The sequence below is a fragment of the Puma concolor genome, chromosome E2 (genome assembly GCF_028749965.1).
Source record: "Puma concolor isolate L17-30 chromosome E2, mPumCon1.1.hap2, whole genome shotgun sequence".
NCBI lineage: Eukaryota > Metazoa > Chordata > Mammalia > Carnivora > Felidae > Puma > Puma concolor.
The window spans coordinates 58185658-58206015 of record NC_141681.1 but is presented as its reverse complement, the minus strand read 5'-3'; the positions used below and the strand labels follow the sequence as shown (position 1 = coordinate 58206015).

The 20358-nt window shown below is 40.7% G+C and overlaps 1 protein-coding gene across 2 annotated transcripts in view; it reads left to right on the top strand.

Annotated features, from left to right (window-relative positions):
• LOC112850903 (uncharacterized) overlaps positions 1–3887 on the top strand; it is a 212892-nt gene extending 209005 nt beyond the window's left edge. For both annotated transcript variants that reach the window (XM_086690609.1, XM_086690608.1), the window contains exon 4: positions 249–3887. In XM_086690609.1, the coding sequence (XP_086546735.1) occupies positions 249–2548 (2300 nt within the window). In that variant the 3' untranslated portion in view covers positions 2549–3887. The remainder of the gene's footprint in view (positions 1–248) is intronic.
• The last annotated feature ends 16471 nt before the right edge of the window (positions 3888–20358 follow it).

The following is a 20358-nucleotide window of genomic DNA, read 5'->3' as shown; positions in this document are numbered from 1 at the left end:
GTGGCACAGGAATGTGATTTGTGCTACACCATTGAACAACTACAGAAGGATCTATTAGGCTATGTCTTCAGCACGTTGTGTGTAAATTTCTGTGTCAAGGAAGAATGAAGTCCCGATGAATCCTTCTCAACCATCTTCCTGACATTCTCTGACTGATTTGAAGGTTGTATATTAGAAGTTGTCAGTACATTCATTTGAGAGTAGTAATTGGAATGATGTTCCTTTTTTTGTTATTTGCTATCTTTCAGCTATATCTTCACATGGCACCCAGAACCTCCTGCCAAAACCATGCATAGAAACCTCTTCACAAAATGTGTCACTGGGTACAGGGAAACATCATGCCCTTGAGAATTTACACTTGATAAACTGCGACAGTGATAGAAAGAATGAAGCGCATCAGAAGTTTTATGAAGGACGTGGTCCAATTGAGACGAGTGCCCATAATAAGAACCTCACGGCCACAAGTGGTGAAGGACATAAAACATCTTGGAAAACGGCCCTTTTTACATCCACTATTTGTGCAAAGGAGTGTGCATCTGTAAGAAGTTCCAATCAAATACGCAAACATACATATTTGTGCAACGAAAATTTGGAACATTTGGAAAGTTACCCCATCCACACTGAAAACAATGCTTTGAGCCATTGTGAAAGTGGGATTGGATTGACCTTTCATTCAAATATTTCTAAAACTCAGAGATTCAAAAATGAAGATAAAAGGCCTAGGACGTCTCAATTTGGGAGGCGCTTCATAGAGGAGGTGACCGTGCAACATTACCAGAGCATTTTCAGTGGAGATACACTGGCTCAATACAGTGAATCTGAGACACAGTCTAACCAGGGATCCCATGTTAGCAAACATCTGAGGACTCTGCAAGAAAACCATTTTGAATCTAATAAAGATGAGGAAGTCTTTTACCCAAACTCCAAGCGTACCAAGAGTAAGAGAACGCAGAGGGGAGAAAATACTTCTAAATATGATGAATGTGGGAAAGCTCTGAAGCAGTCCTCCAGTATTGCTGATCATCAAAGGATTTGTGTGGAGGAAAACCCATACACAGGTAATGAATCTGGGAACATGTTTAGTCAATCATTAAGTCTAAATACCTGTAAGACAAGTGGTACTGGAGAGAAAAGGTACATTTGCAAGGAATGTGGCAGAACCTTTGACAGGCACTCGACACTATCTCAACATCAGCAAAGGCATACTGCAAAGAAAATTGACAAATGTGAAGAAGGTGGTCAAACCTTTAAGGATCGGTCATCACTCCATGCACACAGGCAAATCCATACTGCACCTCACAAATGTCAAACATGTGGTAAGGCCTTTAGCAAGCAATCATCCCTTATTCAACATCACAGAATGCATACTGGAGAGAAACCTTACAAATGTGAAGAATGTGGCAGGGCCTTTAGCCAGCAATCATTGCTTATTCAGCATCACAGAATCCACACTGGAGAGAAACCTCACAAATGTCAAGAATGTGGCAGGGCCTTTAGGCAGCAATCATCCCTTATTCGACATCACAGAATTCATACTGGAGAGAAACCTCACAAATGTCAAGAATGTGGCAAGGCCTTTAGCCAGCCAGCATCCCTTACTAAGCATCACAGAATGCATACTGGAGAGAAACCTTACAAATGTCAAGAATGTGGCAAAGCCTTTAGCCATCCAACATCAATTAGTCGACATCACAGAATTCATACTGGAGAGAAACCTTACAAATGTCAAGAATGTGGGAAGGCCTTTAGCCAGCAATCATCCCTTAGTGGACATCACAGAATCCACACTGGAGAGAAACCTCACAAATGTCAAGAATGTGGCAAGGCCTTTAGACAGCAATCATCCCTTACTCAGCATCACAAAATCCATACTGGTGAGAAACCTTACCAATGTCAAGAATGTGGAAAAGCCTTTAACTATTCCTCACGACTTACTGAACATCACAGAATTCATACCGGAGAGAAACCCCACAAATGTAAAGAATGTGGCAAGGCCTTTAGCGAATACTCAGCCCTTACTCGACATCATAGGATTCATACCGGACAGAAACATTACCAATGTAACAAGTGCAGCAAAACCTTTAATTTGTGTTCCAGCCTTACTAAGCATCACAGAATCCATACTGGAGAGAAACCTTACCAATGTCAAGAATGTGGCAGAGCCTTTATCCAGCAATCATCCCTTACTCAGCATTACAGAATGCATACGGGAGAGAAACCTTACAAATGTCAAGAATGTGGTAAGGTCTTTCGTCAGCAAACAACCCTTACTCAGCATCACAGAATTCATACTGGAGAGAAACCTTACAAATGTCAAGTATGTGGCAAGGTCTTTAGCCAGCAATCATCCCTTAGTCAGCATCAGAGAATTCATACTGGAGAGAAACCTTACAAATGTCAAGAATGTGGCAAGGCCTTTAGGTTGCAGTCAGACCGTAATGGCCATCACAGAATTCATACTGGAGAGAAACCTTACCAATGTAAGACATGTGGCAAGGGCTTTACCAAATGCTCGGGACTTCGTCAACATCACAGAATTCATACTTGAACCAACCTTACCAATGTAACGTGTGCAAAAGGCTTTAATCACCAATCATCCTTTATTCAAGATTACAGAAATCATCTTGGAGCAAATGTTACAGAGTTTAAGATTGTGAGGGAATTTTTTTCCCCACTTTTTAAAAAGTTTTTCTTCCATAGAATGAGTGGGAGGGTACAGAGGCAGACACACACACAGAATGAAAAGCAGGTTCCAGGCACCAAGGTTTTGGCACAGACAGCTCAGAGTCTGATGCAGGGCTTGAACCCATAAACTGCTATATAATGACATGAAGTGAAGTTGGATGCTTCACTGACTAAGCCACCCAGGCACCCCAAAACTGTGAGAGAACTTTTAAGGACAGCTCAACGCTACTCCACACCACAGAATCCACATTGAGGATTAACGATACCCAAGTAAACAATGTGGCAAGGCTTTAACCAATGCTGATCCCTGATTTCGTGTCAGAGAATGTGTTATAGAGATGATTTTTCACATAGAAAGATTCTGGAAAGCCCTTTAATGGTGCTCAAGCCTCATTCCACACCACCAAATTCATACTTGAGAGATCCTTACAATTGTAGAGAATGTGGCGAAACACTTCGCTCGTCTCAAGCCTTACTCACCATCACATTGTTCATACATAGGAGGAACATTGCAAATGTGATGAATGTGGCACACCCTTAGGTGGAAGTCCTACCTTATTCAACATCATAATTCCCATATGAGAGGAAAACTCTAAAATGTAAAGAGAATGACAAAGCTTTCATCTGGAACTCAATCCTTATTCAATATCTCCAAATGCATGTGAGTTCAAACCATTCAAACTTAATGCATGAGGAAAGCCCTTCTTCATAAATATACCATTTGGAAAACATGAGAGAGTACCAAAAGGAAAGTAAGTTGAAAGATTGAAGTATTTAAAAATATATTTAACTGAACAGAAAATGTCAACACGTGTCACAGGATTCACAGCAGAAAGCAATAAGTCAGTGTATTCAGACATTACATCAAAATACTTATTAGAAGGAATAATACAAAGGTAAACATTTAGATAATGTATATGCTTATGCTTTAAATGATAAAAGGGATGGCGTTTTGCATACATATACTCTCAATATTTTTACATTAACCTATTTAAGTTTTCTGACTAGTAAACATTAGTTTGCTTCTTATTCTCAAATCACTTCAGAAAATTCATTTATTCCTAGTGGGTGTGTGAACGTATGTGTCTGAGTATTGCTACATCAATGATATGAGTTCCCTTCTTTCTTGGGTGGGACTCATACATATGTAATTTTCCATGGAAGGTGAAGAACAAGAGTTGAATAAAATCTATATGGAGATACTTTCTGTGCCTCTAACCTTGCTGTAATTATCATGAAAGAGGTGTTCAGGACACCATTGTCCATTTATTTCAACTAAAAGTGTGTATCACAAATAAAATGTTGTACTAAATGATCTTAAAGGGAAAGAGGGTCAGTCCACTGAAAAACGTGATGCAGGTTCATCATAGCAATAGTTACAAGTACAGAATATCAATATCAATATCAATATCCTGATGTAATTGAAAGGAAGAAATCTTCACAGATATCAGAAAGAGAATAGGAAAACCTTCCTAAAATGGCTAGGATACTACATTCACATTTTTGAACAATCACCTCAGGCCTGAAGGAATTTCAGTAGGCAAACTTAAGCTGTACATAACTTAAAATAGACTGTCGTGTCTTCTTGAATCTTCATGGTAACCATGGAGCAAACTGGTAATCGATACCCAAAAGATAAAGAGAAAAGAATCAGGGTTTACCATTCTTGAAAATCATCAGATCACAAAAGTAAAGAGAAAATGGATAAGAAAGGGAGCAAGAATTCTAAAGTAGCCAGAAAACCATGAGAAGAATGACAACAGTAACTCCATGCCTGGATCAATACTTCCTTTAAATATAAAGGGACTAAATTCCCCAATCAAATGATAGAGATTGGCTGAATGGAAAGAAATCCAAGACCCAATCCTATGTTGTGTTCACAAGACTCACATCTGCTTTCAGAACACACTCAGCCTGAAGGTGCAGATATTCAAAACGATATTGCAGAGAGAGGGAAGATGGCGGCGTAGGAGGACGCTGGGCTCACCGCGCGTCCTGCTGATCACTTAGATTCCACCTACACCTGCCTAAATAACCCAGAAAACCGCCAGAGGATTAGCAGAATGGAGTCGCCGGAGCCAAGCGCAGACGAGAGGCCCACGGAAGAGGGTAGGAAGGTCGGCGAGGCGGTGCGCGCTCCACGGACTGGCGGGAGGGAGCCGGGGCGGAGGGGTGGCTCGCCGGCCAAGCAGAGCCCCCGAGTCTGGCTTGCAAAAAGCGGAGGGGCCTGACGGACTGTGTTCCCACAGCAAGCGCGACTTAGCGTCTGGGAGGTCATAAGTTAACAGCTCTGCTCAGAAAGCGGGAAGGCTGGAGGACAAAGGGAAGGAGAGCTGCTGAGCCCCCGGACGACAGAGCTCAGTTTGGTGGGGAACAAAGGCGCTCGCCAGCGCCATCTCCCCCGCCCATCCCCCAGCCAAAATCCCAAAGAGAACCAGTTCCTGCCAGGGAACTTGCTCGCTCCTCGCGCAAACACCCAACTCTGCGCTTCTGCGGAGCCAAACCTCCGGCAGCGGATCTGACTCCCTCCTGCTGCCACAGGGCCCCTCCTGAAGTGGATCACCTAAGGAGAAGCAAGCTAAGCCTGCCCCTCCTGCCCCTGTGCACCTTGCCTACCCACCCCAGCTAAGACGCCAGATCCCCAGCATCACAAGCCTGGCAGTGTGCAAGTAGCCCAGACAGGCCACCCCACCCCACAGTGAATCCCGCCCCTAGGAGAGGGGAAGAGAAGGCACGCACCAGCCTGACTGTGGCCCCAGCGGTGGGCTGGGGGCAGACATCAGGTCTGACTGCGGCTCCGCCCACCAACTCCAGTTATACACCACAGCACAGGGGAAGTGCCCTGCAGGTCCTAACCACGCCAAGGACTATCCAAAATGACCAAGCGGAGAATTCCCCTCAGAAGAATCTCCAGGAAATAACAACAGCTAATGAGCTGATCAAAAAGGATTTAAATAATATAACAGAAAGTGAATTTAGAATAATAGTCATAAAATTAAACCACGGCTCGGATTGAAGAGGCAGAGGAGAGAATAGGTGAACTAGAAGATAAAGTTATGAAAAAAGAGGAAGCTGAGAAAAAGAGAGATAAAAAAATCCAGGAGTATGAGGGGAAAATTAGAGAACTAAGTGATACACTAAAAAGAAATAATATACGCATAATTGGTATCCCAGAGGAGGAAGAGAGAGGGAAAGGTGCTGAAGGGGTACTTGAAGAAATAATAGCTGAGAACTTCCCTGAACTGGGGAAGGAAAAAGGCATTGAAATCCAAGAGGCACAGAGAACTCCCTTCAGACGTAACTTGAATCGATCTTCTGCGCGACATATCATAGTGAAACTGGCAAAATACAAGGATAAAGAGAAAATTCTGAAAGCAGCAAGGGGTAAAGGTGCCCTCACATATAAAGGGAGACCTATAAGACTCGTGACTGATCTCTCTTTTGAAACTTGGCAGGCCAGAAAGAATTGGCACGAGATTTTCAGTGTGCTAGACAGAAAAAATATGCAGCCGAGAATCCTTTATCCAGCAAGTCTGTCATTTAGAATAGAAGGAGAGATAAAGGTCTTCCCAAACAAACAAAAACTGAAGGAATTTGTCACCACTAAACCAGCCCTACAAGAGATCCTAAGGGGGACCCTGTGAGACAAAGTACCAGAGACATCACTACAAGCATAAAACATACAGACATCACAATGACTCTAAACCCATATCTTTCTATAATAACACTGAATGTAAATGGATTAAATGCACCAACCAAAAGACAAAGGGTATCAGAATGGATAAAAGAACAAGACCCATCTATTTGCTGTCTACAAGAGACTCATTTTAGACCCGAGGACACCTTTAGATTGAGAGTGAGGGGATGGAGAACTATTTATCATGCTACTGGAAGCCAAAAGAAAGCTGGAGTAGCCATACTTATATCAGACAAACTAGACTTTAAATTAAAGGCTGTAACAAGAGATGAAGAAGGACATTATATAATAGTGACAGGGTCTATCCATCAGGAAGAGCTAACAATTATAAATGTCTATGCGCCGAATACCGGAGCACCCAAATATATAAAACAATTACTCATAAACATAAGCAACCTTATTGATAAGAATGTGGTAATTGCAGGGGACTTTAACACCCCACTTACAGAAATGGATAGATCATGTAGACACACGGTCAATAAAGAAACAAGGGCCCTGAATGAGACATTGGATCAGATGGACTTGACAGATATATTTAGAACTCTGCATCCCAAAGCAACAGAATATACTTTCTTCTCGAGTGCACATGGAACATTCTCCAAGATAGATCATATACTGGGTCACAAAACAGCCCTTCATAAGTTTACAAGAATTGAAATCATACCATGCATACTTTCAGACCACAATGCTATGAAGCTTGAAATCAACCACAGAAAAAAGTCTGGAAAACCTCCAAAAGCATGGAGGTTAAAGAACACCCTACTAACGAATGAGTGGGTCAACCAGGCAATTAGAGAAGAAATTAAAAAATATATGGAAACAAACGAAAATGAAAATACAATAATCCAAACGCTTTGGGACGCAGCGAAGGCAGTCCTGAGAGGAAAATACATTGCAATCCAGGCCTATCTCAAGAAACAAGAAAAATCCCAAATACAAAATCTAACAGCACACCTAAAGGAACTAGAAGCAGAACAGCAAAGGCAGCCTAAACCCAGCAGAAGAAGAGAAATAATAAAGATCAGAGCAGAAATAAACAATATAGAATCTAAAAAAACTGTAGAGCAGATCAACGAAACCAAGAGTTGGTTTTTTGAAAAAATAAACAAAATTGACAAACCTCTAGCCAGGCTTCTCAAAAAGAAAAGGGAGATGACCCAAATAGATAAAATCATGAATGAAAATGGAATTATTACAACCAATCCCTCAGAGATACAAACAATTATCAGGGAATACTATGAAAAATTATATGCCAACAAATTGGACAACCTGGAAGAAATGGACAAATTCCTGAACACCCACACTCTTCCAAAACTCAATCAGGAGGAAATAGAAAGCTTGAACAGACCCATCACCAGCGAAGAAATTGAATCGGTTATCAAAAATCTCCCAAGAAATGAGAGTCCAGGACCAGATGGCTTCCCAGGGGAGTTCTACCAGACGTTTAAAGCAGAGATAATACCTATCCTTCTCAAGCTATTCCAAGAAATAGAAAGGGAAGGAAAACTTCCAGACTCATTCTATGAAGCCAGTATTACTTTGATTCCCAAACCAGACAGAGACCCAGTAAAAAAAGAGAACTACAGGCCAATATCCCTGATGAATATGGATGCAAAAATTCTCAATAAGATACTAGCAAATCGAATTCAACGGCATATAAAAAGAATTATTCACCATGATCAAGTGGGATTCATTCCTGGGATGCAGGGCTGGTTCAACATTCGCAAATCAATCAACGTGATACATCACATTAACAAAAAAAAAGAGAAAAACCATATGATCCTGTCAATCGATGCAGAAAAGGCCTTTGACAAAATCCAGCACCCTTTCTTAATAAAAACCCTTGAGAAAGTCGGGATAGAAGGAACATACTTAAAGATCATAAAAGCCATTTATGGAAATCCCACAGCTAACATCATCCTCAACGGGGAAAAACTGAGAGCTTTTTCCCTGAGATCAGGAACACGACAGGGATGCCCACTCTCACCGCTGTTGTTTAACATAGTGCTGGAAGTTCTAGCATCAGCAATCAGACAACAAAAGGAAATCAAAGGCATCAAAATTGGCAAAGATGAAGTCAAGCTTTCGCTTTTTGCAGATGACATGATATTATACATGGAAAATCCGATAGACTCCACCAAAAGTCTGCTAGAACTGATACATGAATTCAGCAAAGTTGCAGGATACAAAATCAATGTACAGAAATCAGTTGCATTCTTATACACTAACAATGAAGCAACAGGAAGACAAATAAAGAAACTGATCCCATTCACAATTGCACCAAGAAGCATAAAATACCTAGGAATCAATCTAACCAAAGATGTAAAGGATCTGTATGCTGAAAACTATAGAAAGCTTATGAATGTAATTGAAGAAGATTTAAAGAAATGGAAAGACATTCCCTGCTCATGGATTGGAAGAATAAATATTGTCAAAATGTCAATACTACCCAAAGCTATCTACACATTCAATGCAATCCCAATCAAAATTGCACCAGCATTCTTCTCGAAACTAGAACAAGCAATCCTAAAATTCATATGGAACCACAAAAGGCCCCGAATAGCCAAAGTAATTTTGAAGAAGAAGACCAAAGCAGGAGGCATCCCAATCCCAGACTTTAGCCTCTACTACAAAGCTGTCATCATCAAGACAGCATGATATTGGCACAAAAACAGACACATAGACCAATGGAATAGAATAGAAACCCCAGAACTAGACCCACAAACGTATGGCCAACTAATCTTTGACAAAGCGTGAAAGAACATCCAATGGAAAAAAGACAGTCTCTTTAACAAATGGTGCTGGCAGAACTGGACAGCAACATGCAGAAGGTTGAAACTAGACCACTTTCTCACACCATTCACAAAAATAAACTCAAAATGGATAAAGGACCTGAATGTGAGACAGGAAACCATCAAAACCTTAGAGGAGAAAGCAGGAAAAGACCTCTCTGACCTCAGCCGTAGCAATCTCTTACTCGACACATCCCCAAAGGCAAGGGAATTAAAAGCAAAAGTGAATTATTGGGACCTTATGAAGATAAAAAGCTTCTGCACAGCAAAGGAAACAACCAACAAAACTAAAAGGCAACCAACGGAATGGGAAAAGATATTTGCAAATGACATATCGGACAAAGGGCTAGTATCCAAAATCTATAAAGAGCTCACCAAACTCCACACCCGAAAAGCAAATAACCCAGTGAAGAAATGGGCAGAAAACATGAATAGACACTTCTCTAAAGAAGACCTCCGGATGGCCAACAGGCACATGAAAAGATGTTCAGCGTCGCTCCTTATCAGGGAAATACAAATCAAAACCACACTCAGGTATCACCTCACCCCAGTCAGAGTGGCCAAAATGAACAAATCAGGAGACTATAGATGCTGGAGAGGATGTGGAGAAACGGGAACCCTCTTGCACTGTTGGTGGGAATGCAAATTGGTGCAGCCGCTCTGGAAAGCAGTGTGGAGGTTCCTCAGAAAATTAAAAATAGACCTACCCTATGACCCAGCAATAGCACTGCTAGGAATTTATCCAAGGGACACAGGAGTACTGATACATAGGGGCACTTGTACCCCAATGTTCATAGCAGCACTCTCAACAATAGCCAAATTATGGAAAGAGCCTAAATGTCCATCAACTGATGAATGGATAAAGAAATTGTGGTTTATATACACAATGGAATAATACGTGGCCATGAGAAAAAATGAAATATGGCCTTTTGTAGCAACGTGGGTGGAACTGGAGAGTGTGATGCTAAGTGAAATAAGCCATACAGAGAAAGACAGATAGCATATGGTTTCACTCTTATGTGGATCCTGAGAAACTTAACAGGAACCCATGGGGGAGGGGAAGGAAAAAAAAAAAAAAAGAGGTTAGAGTGGGAGAGAGCCAAAGCATAAGAGACTGTTGAGAACTGAGAGCAAACTGAGGGTTGATGGGGGGTGGGAGGGAGGAGAGGGTGGGTGATGGGTATTGAGGAGGGCACCTTTTGGGATGAGCACTGGGTGTTGTATGGAAACCAATTTGACAATAAATTTCATATATAAATAAAAAAAAAAAGATATTGCATGCAATCGGAAACCAAAAGAAATGGGGTAGCTATGCTTCAGACAAAATAGACTTGAATGCAAGGACTATAATAAGACACGGCAAGATCCGTATTAAACAAATGGGTCACTTTGTACACGGTTTTTAGTTAATGCGCTATTTGGCAGAAGGCAATAAAGTCTCCCCCTGTTTTGGTTTTGGAGGACAATAATAGTTTGGTTCTTTAACTCATACTGACACATTGAAAAGAAACACCTTTTTCCGTAAGTGTGGGTGGTGTTTGTGCAGATGCCTGAATTGTAGTTTGTGTAATGTTTCTCCACATGTGTATCTTATGACGCTTTGAAATGGCTACTTGATATTCAAAAACCGATTGCTACCTTTAGAGGGCTGGGGAAAATAAAAAACAATAAATGACAATGTGAGAAAGACTATTGCTTCCAGATTTTGAAGTGTGTGGGAAAATACTGTTGCAGTGAAAATCTTGGTAATTTACTGCAAAAGCAGCCAATAGTTGATCAAAACCAAATTGTACAGGCTAATACATCTTTACCAGACTATTCACTTTTCGAACACCATGATATTGTACCTCACAATTTTTTCACTCACATGTTATTTGCTTTTCATTGTTATCTGCTCTTTTAAACACATCAAGCAAGTTATTTTTTATTTCAGGCATGGTACTGTAATATACCTGTCAGTAAGATTTCCGGTATTTCTGGGCAGTTCTTTGTATACATTTGCAATGATCAGTTTTTTATGGGTCATTGTGTCTATATAGCAGATTTATTTCAAGTTGAGTTCTTTCTGAAATGTTCATCTTCCCATAAGCTAACCTTACATTCCACTTGGGTCCCACATTTTGGATTACATTACATGTGACCAAAGTTTTTATACATTCCATGTCTATTTACTACATAGAAGACATTCACTCCTTTAATGTAGGAGAAAGGTAGCTATACCAAGTACTTAGGATTTGTTTGTGTTGCACTAAGCTGTAGGTTTGTATATGTATATACCATTTGTATTGACAAAACATTTAGTTGTGTCTTTTTGTTCCATGAATTACATAATACACTTATTGTGCATTGAATTGTTGTGTTGATTTGGTCACATTTGGATACATGTGCATCACTTAATTTGAAATCATTTTCTTTTATAGATATAAAGTAATGTTTTATAGTTTTTAGCTGCTTTTGCTAAGAACAGAACTGAAAAAATAAAGGAGTCAATTCCACCAAAGGATAGAACTTGTATAAATATTTATCCCCCCCCCCACATAAAAGCACCTATGTATGTATACAGCAGGATTTCAGCACTGCACTTTCAATAATGGATTGAGTATTCAGACACGACGTCAATATGAAAACATCAGACTTCAAAGACATTCAGCAGACGGACTTACAACATTGCATGCAACAGCAGCAGAAAACTTTCTTCCCACACGGACACAGAACACTCTCCAGTATAGATTATATGTTGCCACACAAAAAAAGTCTTAATAAATTTATGAGTGAAATTCTATCAAGCATCTTTTCAACCACAATGGCATGCACCTAGAATCAGGTAAATGGACAAAACTAGAAAACTCACAAATATGTAAAAACTAAGCAACATGCCCCATTATTCATAATAACCAAGACAAGAAAATAACTTGTGTCCATAGTCAGTTGCGTAGATAATATGCTGCATATATACAATATAGGCTGGCTAAAATGAGCGATGGTGCATTGGTCTCTTAGTCTAAGCACACTGAGGAATTACTGTCTCACAGTTCTGGAGGTTCTTGAAGTCTGAAGTAAGCTGTTAGCAGGGCCACACTGCTAACACTCAATAATTGAGACTTTGCTCTTTCTAACTCCTGGGGACTGTCAGCTGTCCCTGGTCTGGCTTGGCTTGTAGATGTATATCACTCCATCATTGACTTCATCATCACACCTTGTTCTGTGTGTCTTCATTTTTCTTTTCTTATAAGGATACCAGTCATTGGAGTAAAATTGACCCAAATCTAGCATGACCTCATTTTAATGTAAAGACATCTGCCAAGAGCTTACTGCCCAATAAGGGTACAATTACAGGTAATGAGGGTTAGCACTTGGGCATATTTATTTGACGCACACTATGTAACCCACACTAAGGCTAAAAGACACTAGGTTGTGAAATGTGACTGAAGGGTTAAGGCAAACTACTCATTTTAGGTTGGGAGTGGAGTGTAGGCAGGGAGACTAAGGCTGGGCTATATGTGTTGAGAGAATAAGGGTAAAAAGAAGTCCTAGGAAGGAGAGGAATAATGGATGACAAATTAATTCGCAAAAGGGAGTGAAGTGACAAGGTTGGGTAGAGAGCATAGAAACCTTTTTGCCAATGAAGGATTAAAGAAGATAGGGATGGAAGGGAGATAGTTGCCTGTGACTGGAGTCCTGGGAGTATTCAGTGCTCCAACCAGAGAGAAAGAGTAGAAAGAAAAGATGATGCCTAGGAAACATCATGGGCACAGGGAGTTAGTGTGGGTGGACAGAGACCTTCAGAGCTGGGAGAACAGTTGGCATCAGGAGGCTAGAGGGATCACGAGAAAGAGTCAGGAAGTGTAGAGTTGGGGGTAATAAGTGCAGGGACATGAGGAAACTAAGGACTCCTGATAAATGTTAGCTGGCATACGAGAGCAGTGGACATAAAAGACACAAGAAGTGGGCTGACGTATTGGAATGGGGAAGGAGGAATGAATGGAGAATGGAGTATTTAGGGGCAGTGGAAGGAGGGAATTCGGGATGAGGGCTGTGGTATCACGTTAAACATGCTTGTTGGTATAGAGATCTAATACACCTGATGGCATAGGGCTCACTGCTGTCATGCAGAGCCAGCTTCAGATCCCCTGCCACTCTCTCCTTTTGCCTCTCCCTTGCTCATGCTCTCCCAAAAGCAAACAAACATGTTTATTTTTTAAAAGAGAAAGAAATACATGTGTCGGGGTTCCTCAGTAGGTGGAGTGTCCAACATCGACACAGGTTTTGATCTAACGGTTCATGGGCTTGAACCCCACATCAGCCTTGCTGCTGTCATGCTTAGCCCACTTCAGAGCCTCTGTCCCTCTCACTTTCTTCCCCTCCTCTGCTCAAACTTTCTCAAAATTAAACAAATATATACAAATTAAAAAAAAAAGTGCACCTGCAGGACTGAGAAGAGCAATGAAGAAGACTAGAAGTGTCATTTGCAGGGAAAGAGTCAGGTTTCATGGATATCTAGAGGCACCAGGAGTGGAGACTGAGGTCACAATGTGGGACAGAGAGAGGGGTGGAGATGGGGGAGATGACAATTGCAGGGTCCCTTTGTACATCATGGATTCATTCTCATTAAGTCTCTGATTTGCACTTGATTCACAATTGTGAGTGGTGTCTAAGTTCAGCCCACAAGGCAAAAAACTTACTTCTATAAAACACCCAGTAATCCTTTCAACTGAATAGACAATAAAGGACCACAGTTGAAATCTTGAGTAAACAGTGAGACTCAACACTTTTTCTCTTCGGACATACCAAGCACAAGGTGTGCCCATGGAGATCATGTGGAAACCATGGTAACAAAATGGATTCTGCCAACAACCTGAATGGTCCTGGAAGTGACTGCGCTTGTAGACGTTCCCAAGTAGATCAAATGCCTCATGAACTTTTATTTTATTTTATTTTTTTATTTTATTTTTTTAATATATGAGATTTATTGTCAAGTTGGTTTCCATACAAAACCCAGTGCTCATCCCAAAAGATGCCTTCTTCAATACCCATCACCCACCCTCCCCTCCCTCCCACCCCCCATCAACCCTCAGTTTTGAACCTTGATTTTAACACCAGAGTGCCCTCCACAGAAAGCTGAGCCAAGTCCACTGAATTTCAGACTTATTAACGACAGAATTATGTTTTTATAGTTCCTAAATGCATGCAATTGATTGTAGTAGTGGTAGAACACAACTACACCTAGGCATGCCATTAATTGTAAAATGAAAATGATAAACTCATAAAATATTTAAATCAAGTAAAAATCTCCATTAATTACCTACATCAATAATAGATCGATCTTCAAACATAACAGTTTTAGGTTGAGGTGGATCCTGCCTACTATGCAGTTTCACACTATATGTAAATTGCATTTACAATTGTATAACACAAAGACACTAAAATAGTTTGCACTTGGTTCAATGTTTACATAAGTATTGTCACATCGACTTAATCCAGTGCTTTCCTTAACCATGCTACATGAAAGTGACATTTTCACACAGGTAGAAACGGATCTACTGCAACACAGAAACACCTCATATCCCAAGGTAATTGTAAATAAAACCTCCATGTGGAAACATTCTTTTTTATACAACTGCATGGTTGAATGTATCTGTCTTCTGTTATCACACACATCTTGAAATGTGGATGTTTGGTTTGCATATATGTGAATTACTTGGGTGGTTCTGGGACATGGGATTGTTGTACCATAAGAACCATTCTTATAATGGGTGGACAACTGCTAAATCACACTGGCAAATGGATTAAAAAACAAACAAACAAACAAACAAGGTGCCCTAGTGTTTCAGTCAGATGAAAAACTCATTGGAATTTGTAGCCCAGCTCATATTCCCAGGGTTGTGGGATCCAGCCGTGAGTTGGGCCCCACTCTGAGCATGGTGCCTGTTAAGACTTTCTCTATCCTCTGCCGCTCTTCCCCTGCTTGCACTATCTCGCTCTCAAAAAAAAAAAAAAAAAAAAAAAAGAAAGAAAACAAAAAAATAAAAAAGAACAAAAAGAAAAGAAAAAAACCACAATGACAGCAACAACAAAATACATAAATCTGGTAGTATCCTACCAAATGTGTTTCCACTGTGAAGTAAATTAACCAGGGAAGCCATAACCTGAGGAGGCTCTAATGCCATGGCAGCCTCTGTAATGAAACCACAACTTGATTCTCAGTCATTGCACTTGAATGAAAAAAAAAAATATATATGAGCAAGTAATTGCAGTCAATTAGGACTCCCAAAAAGAAGGGAAATGCTTAAGATATATCCAATCAACCACTGCCCTTGCTTTGTTTCCACATGGTCTCTGTAAAAACCTTACTACCATTTCCTACAGATGGAGCATGTCTATCTATTTGCATACAAATAAGAAAGAGAAATTAAATGGTCAAATTAAGGCTTGAAAATTGGAACGTACATCAGTTCATCTTTTAACCCTACACAGTACCCATTTTCATTTTGATTGCTTTCCCACATGGTTTGAACACCTTGCCCACTTGAAACTTGGGCAGAAGACTCAGCGTGACACCTTTCACATCCTCTCACCAACCCCTTTGCACATGCACCTAGGACACCTGTGTGACTCTGCCCTCCCTTGCCCAGACTTCAACTTTGGCAAAGGCTCTCCATAGCTCCTGAACAGACAGTTTCCCCAACAAATGTTGTGCATGACTGCAGAGGACGGGTTGCACCTATAGCTCCTCCAGGGCCAGAACCTGCATTCATGTGCTCCTTTTCTCACCATCCCAGGTCTCCAGGGCACTAGCTTTGAATCCCATCTCAACCAAGCCCACACACCTGAGTTCACATTTTTGATAAACTGACACCAGAGTCTATGTCCAGATCAGTCCTCCCTCTGAACAATGTTGTAACCACACCCAGAGTTTTTCTTTCTCTTCTGTTTAATGTTTATTTATTTTTGAGAGAGACAAAGACAGAGTGCACGTGGGTTAGGGGCAGAGAGACAAGGAGACACAGAATCTGAATCAGGCTCCAGACTCTGAGCTGTCAGCACAGAGCCCAAAGCAGTGCCCAAAGCCACAAACTGCTAAATCATGACTTGAGTCAAAGACGGATACTCAACTGACTGAGTCACCCAGACCCCCTTATCATCCCAAGAGTTTTTGATGCCCTCTCCCAATTCTGTCTTTCCTGTTGCCAAAACTTCCCACATGTGCACAGAGAGAATGCAGGTGAAGCCCTCCAGGACCTGGATGAGGCCCTTCCCGCAAGGCACAGGACCGCATAGAAGGATGCGGAGTGGGATCTGGTTACCCAGGACCACACTGTGTAGTAGAAACTCATAAGCCAACCGTCAGTCCCACCTCTCCAGTGGAACTTCTCACGTCCCCAGTTTCCGGTTTCATACTTCAGGCCTAATATTGTGGGTACACAGCTCAGCTGCCCCAGATTATGAATTGGGAATAGTACCTCTGCCTACATGGGGCTTGCAGACCCTAACAGAGACTTCTCCCTTCAGATTCTGTCAAAAATTACCTCTTACACCACAAAATTTTTCTCCACAGATCCACTGCTAGTCTCTGATCCTCCCTTTTGAGAACAGAGTTCCTGACTTTTCTACCTGCTGGGCCACCCAAGTTGGCATTCATACTTTCTTGACATTCAGACTCACATAGAGGAGAGAAAGGACTTACAGTTTGGGGAGTCAGTTTCACCTTTCTGGTTCAAACTTTGCTCCCAAGTTAATATGTTGCATCTCGTCTTCTGGTTCTGGGCTGTCCATTGACAGTCACACATTCAAATCGACCAAATACACAAATGCAAATGATTGACCCATCAAATTTTCCTCAGAGCCTCTATTGCAGCCTTCTTTACTATCTCCCACTCTGCTGTGTATACTTGTGCCCTCACCTCCAATATTATTCTTAATATTATTTTTAAGATAATGCAAAAGAAGGGAAACAAACTCTACTCCCAGGAAGGCTCACCCAGCAACCAAACCCTCCTCGATAAATGAACATACCATACTCATTTCCCAGGGTTTTAGAAGGAAGAACTCACATAAAATAAGATTACCAACCCAAGATAAAAAAAAATTACCTTAAATTCAAAAACCTGTTTGCTTCTCAAAGAGAATATAAACTCACCCACAAATAGGTAAAGACAAGAATACCATATGACAGCCTACCCAGGATGAAACAACCTTTGACAAATTACCATGAAAAGAAACAAACAGGGTATGTCATATACCAAAAATGTACATTTAATATTGACACAACAAATAAACATATAATGTTATTGACAATTGACATCTGACTGATTCCTAGTTGGATTAAAACTGATACAGTCTTCTGGGTGCCTGGGTGGCTCAGTTGGTTAAGCGTCCAAAGTCAGCTCAGGTCATGATGTTTGGGTGTGTGAGTTTAAGATCCACACCTGGATCCGTGCTGAGAGCTCAGAGTCTGGATCCTGCTTTGGATTCTGTGTCTCCCTCTCTCTCTCAGAAGTAAATAAACAACCACAAAAAAAAAACACCTACAGTTTCTTTGAAAGCACTCAGTTGAAAATTGTTATCCAAAAGCATAAAAAATAGATGAAATCCAAAAATACAATTAATTAGTGTAGTGGCTACTATCATCAAAAAGTAAGGTTTATAGAGAGCATTTGACAAAATATAGCATCCTTTCTTCATAAAAACCTTCAAGAAAGTAGGGATAAAAGGAATATACTTCAACAATCAGAGAGGCCATATATGAAAGCCCCGCAGATAACATCATCCTTACTGCAGAAAATCTGAGAGCTCTCCCCCTAAGGTCAGGAACACAACAAGGATGTCCACTCTCACCACTTGTTCAACATAGTACTGGAAGTCCTAACCTCAGAAATCAGACCACAAAGAGAAATACAAGCCATCCAAATTGGCATGAAAGAAGTGCAACTATCACTCTTCACAGAAAACATGATATTCTATGTAGAAACCCCAAAGACTCCACCAAAAAACTGTTAGAACAGATACATGAATTCATCAAAGTTGTAAGATATAAAGTCAAAACACAGAAATCATTCGCATGACTATACATCAGTAATGAGGCAGCAGAAGAAGAAACTAAGAAATCAATTCCAGAGCCCAAATGTCCATCGACGGATGAATGGATAAAGAAGATGTGGGGTGTTTACACACACACACTCACACACACACACACACACACCCAATGGTGTATTACTCATCATTCAAAAAGAATGAAATCTTGCCATTTGCAACTACATGGATGGAACTAGAGGGTATTATGCTCAGTGAAATTAGCCAGTCCAAGAAAGGCAAATATCTTATGACTTCACTCATATGAGGCATTTAAGATATGAAACAGATGAACTTAAGGGAAGGGAAGCAAAAATAATGTCAAAACAAGGAGGGGGAAAACATAAGAGACTCTTAAATGCAGAGAACAAACTGAGGATTGCTGGAGGGGTTGGGTGGGGACATGGGAAAAATGGGTAATGTGCATTAGGGAGGACAATGTTGGGATGAGAACTGGGTTTATCATAGAGGATGAATCACTGGAATCTATTCCGGAAATCATTAGAGCACTATGTGCTAACTAACCTGGATGTAAAATGGAAAAAAAAAATAAACTTAAAAATAAAGAAAGAGATCGATTCTATTTAGAAGTGACCAAAAACTGCAATAAACCTAGGAATACACTTAACCAAAGAGGTAAAATATTTGTACTCTAAAAACTATAGAAAACTTCTGAATGAAGCTGAAAATGACACAAAGAAATGGAAAAGCATTCCATACTCATGGCTTGGAAGAACAAATATTCTTCAAATGTCTATACTCTGCAAAGCAATCTACGCATTCAATGCAATCCCGAACATAACAACACTGATATTTTTTCAGAGCTGGAATAAACCATTCTAAATGTGTATGGAACCAGAAGAACACATAAATAGTCAAGTGTTGTTGAAAAAGTAAAGGAAAGCAGGAAGCGCCACAATTCTGGACTTCAAGCTATGTTATAAAGCTGTAATCAGCAAGACAGTATGGTATTGGCACAGAAACAGACAAGTAGATGAATGGAACAGAATAGAAAACCCAGAAGGGGACCCACAGCTATATGGTCAACCAATCTTTGACAATGCAGGAAAGAATATTCAAGGCAACAAGACAGTCTCTTCAATAAATGGTGTTGGGAAAACTGGAGAGTGACATGCAGAGAAATGAAAGTAGGCCATCTTCTGGGGTACCTGGGTGGCTCTGTTGGTTGGGCATCTGAGTGTGGATTTCAGCTTAGGTCATGATCTCGTCGTTCATGGGTTGTAGCCCTGTGTCAGGCTCTGTGATGTTGGCGTGGATGATTCGTTTGGAATCCTGTCTCTCTCCTTCTCACTTTCTTTCCCTCTCACCGCTCCCCTGCTCATGCTCCCTCTCTCTCAGAGTAAATAATTAAACTTAAAAAACAAAGACATTGGACCCCTTTCTTATACCATACACAAAAATAAATTCAATACAGATGAAAGACCTAAATGTGACACAGGAATCCATCAAAGTCCTACAGGAGACCACAGGCAGCAATCTCTTTGACCTCGGCTGCAAAAACTTCTTATTAGACATGCTGGCAAAGGCAAGGAAAACAAAAGCAAAAATGAAGTATTATGACCTCATCAAGATAAAAAGCTTCTGCACAGAGAAGGAAACAATCAGCAAAACTGAAAGACAACCTAGAGATTAGAAGAAGATACTTGGAAATGACAACTCAGATAGTGGGCTAGTAACCCAAACCTATACACATGTTATCAAAACCAACACTCCAAAAATAAATAACCCAGATAAGAAATGAGAAGACACAAGCAGACATTTTTCCAAAGAAACCATCCCGATGGCCACCAGACATATGAAAAGATGCTCAACATCACTCATCATCAAGGAAATACAAATCAAAACCACAGTGAGCTGCCACCTCACACCTGTCAGAGTGGCTAAAGTTAACAATTCAGGAAACAACAGATGTTGGTGAAGATGCCAAGAAAGGGGAATCCTCTTTCACTGATGGTATGAATGCATTTGGTGCAGCCAGTTTTGAAACAATATGGAGTTTCCTCAAAAAGGAAAAAATAGAACCCCCCTACGACCCAGCCATTACACTGCTAGGATTTACCCAAAGAATACAAAAATACAGATTCGAGCGGCACA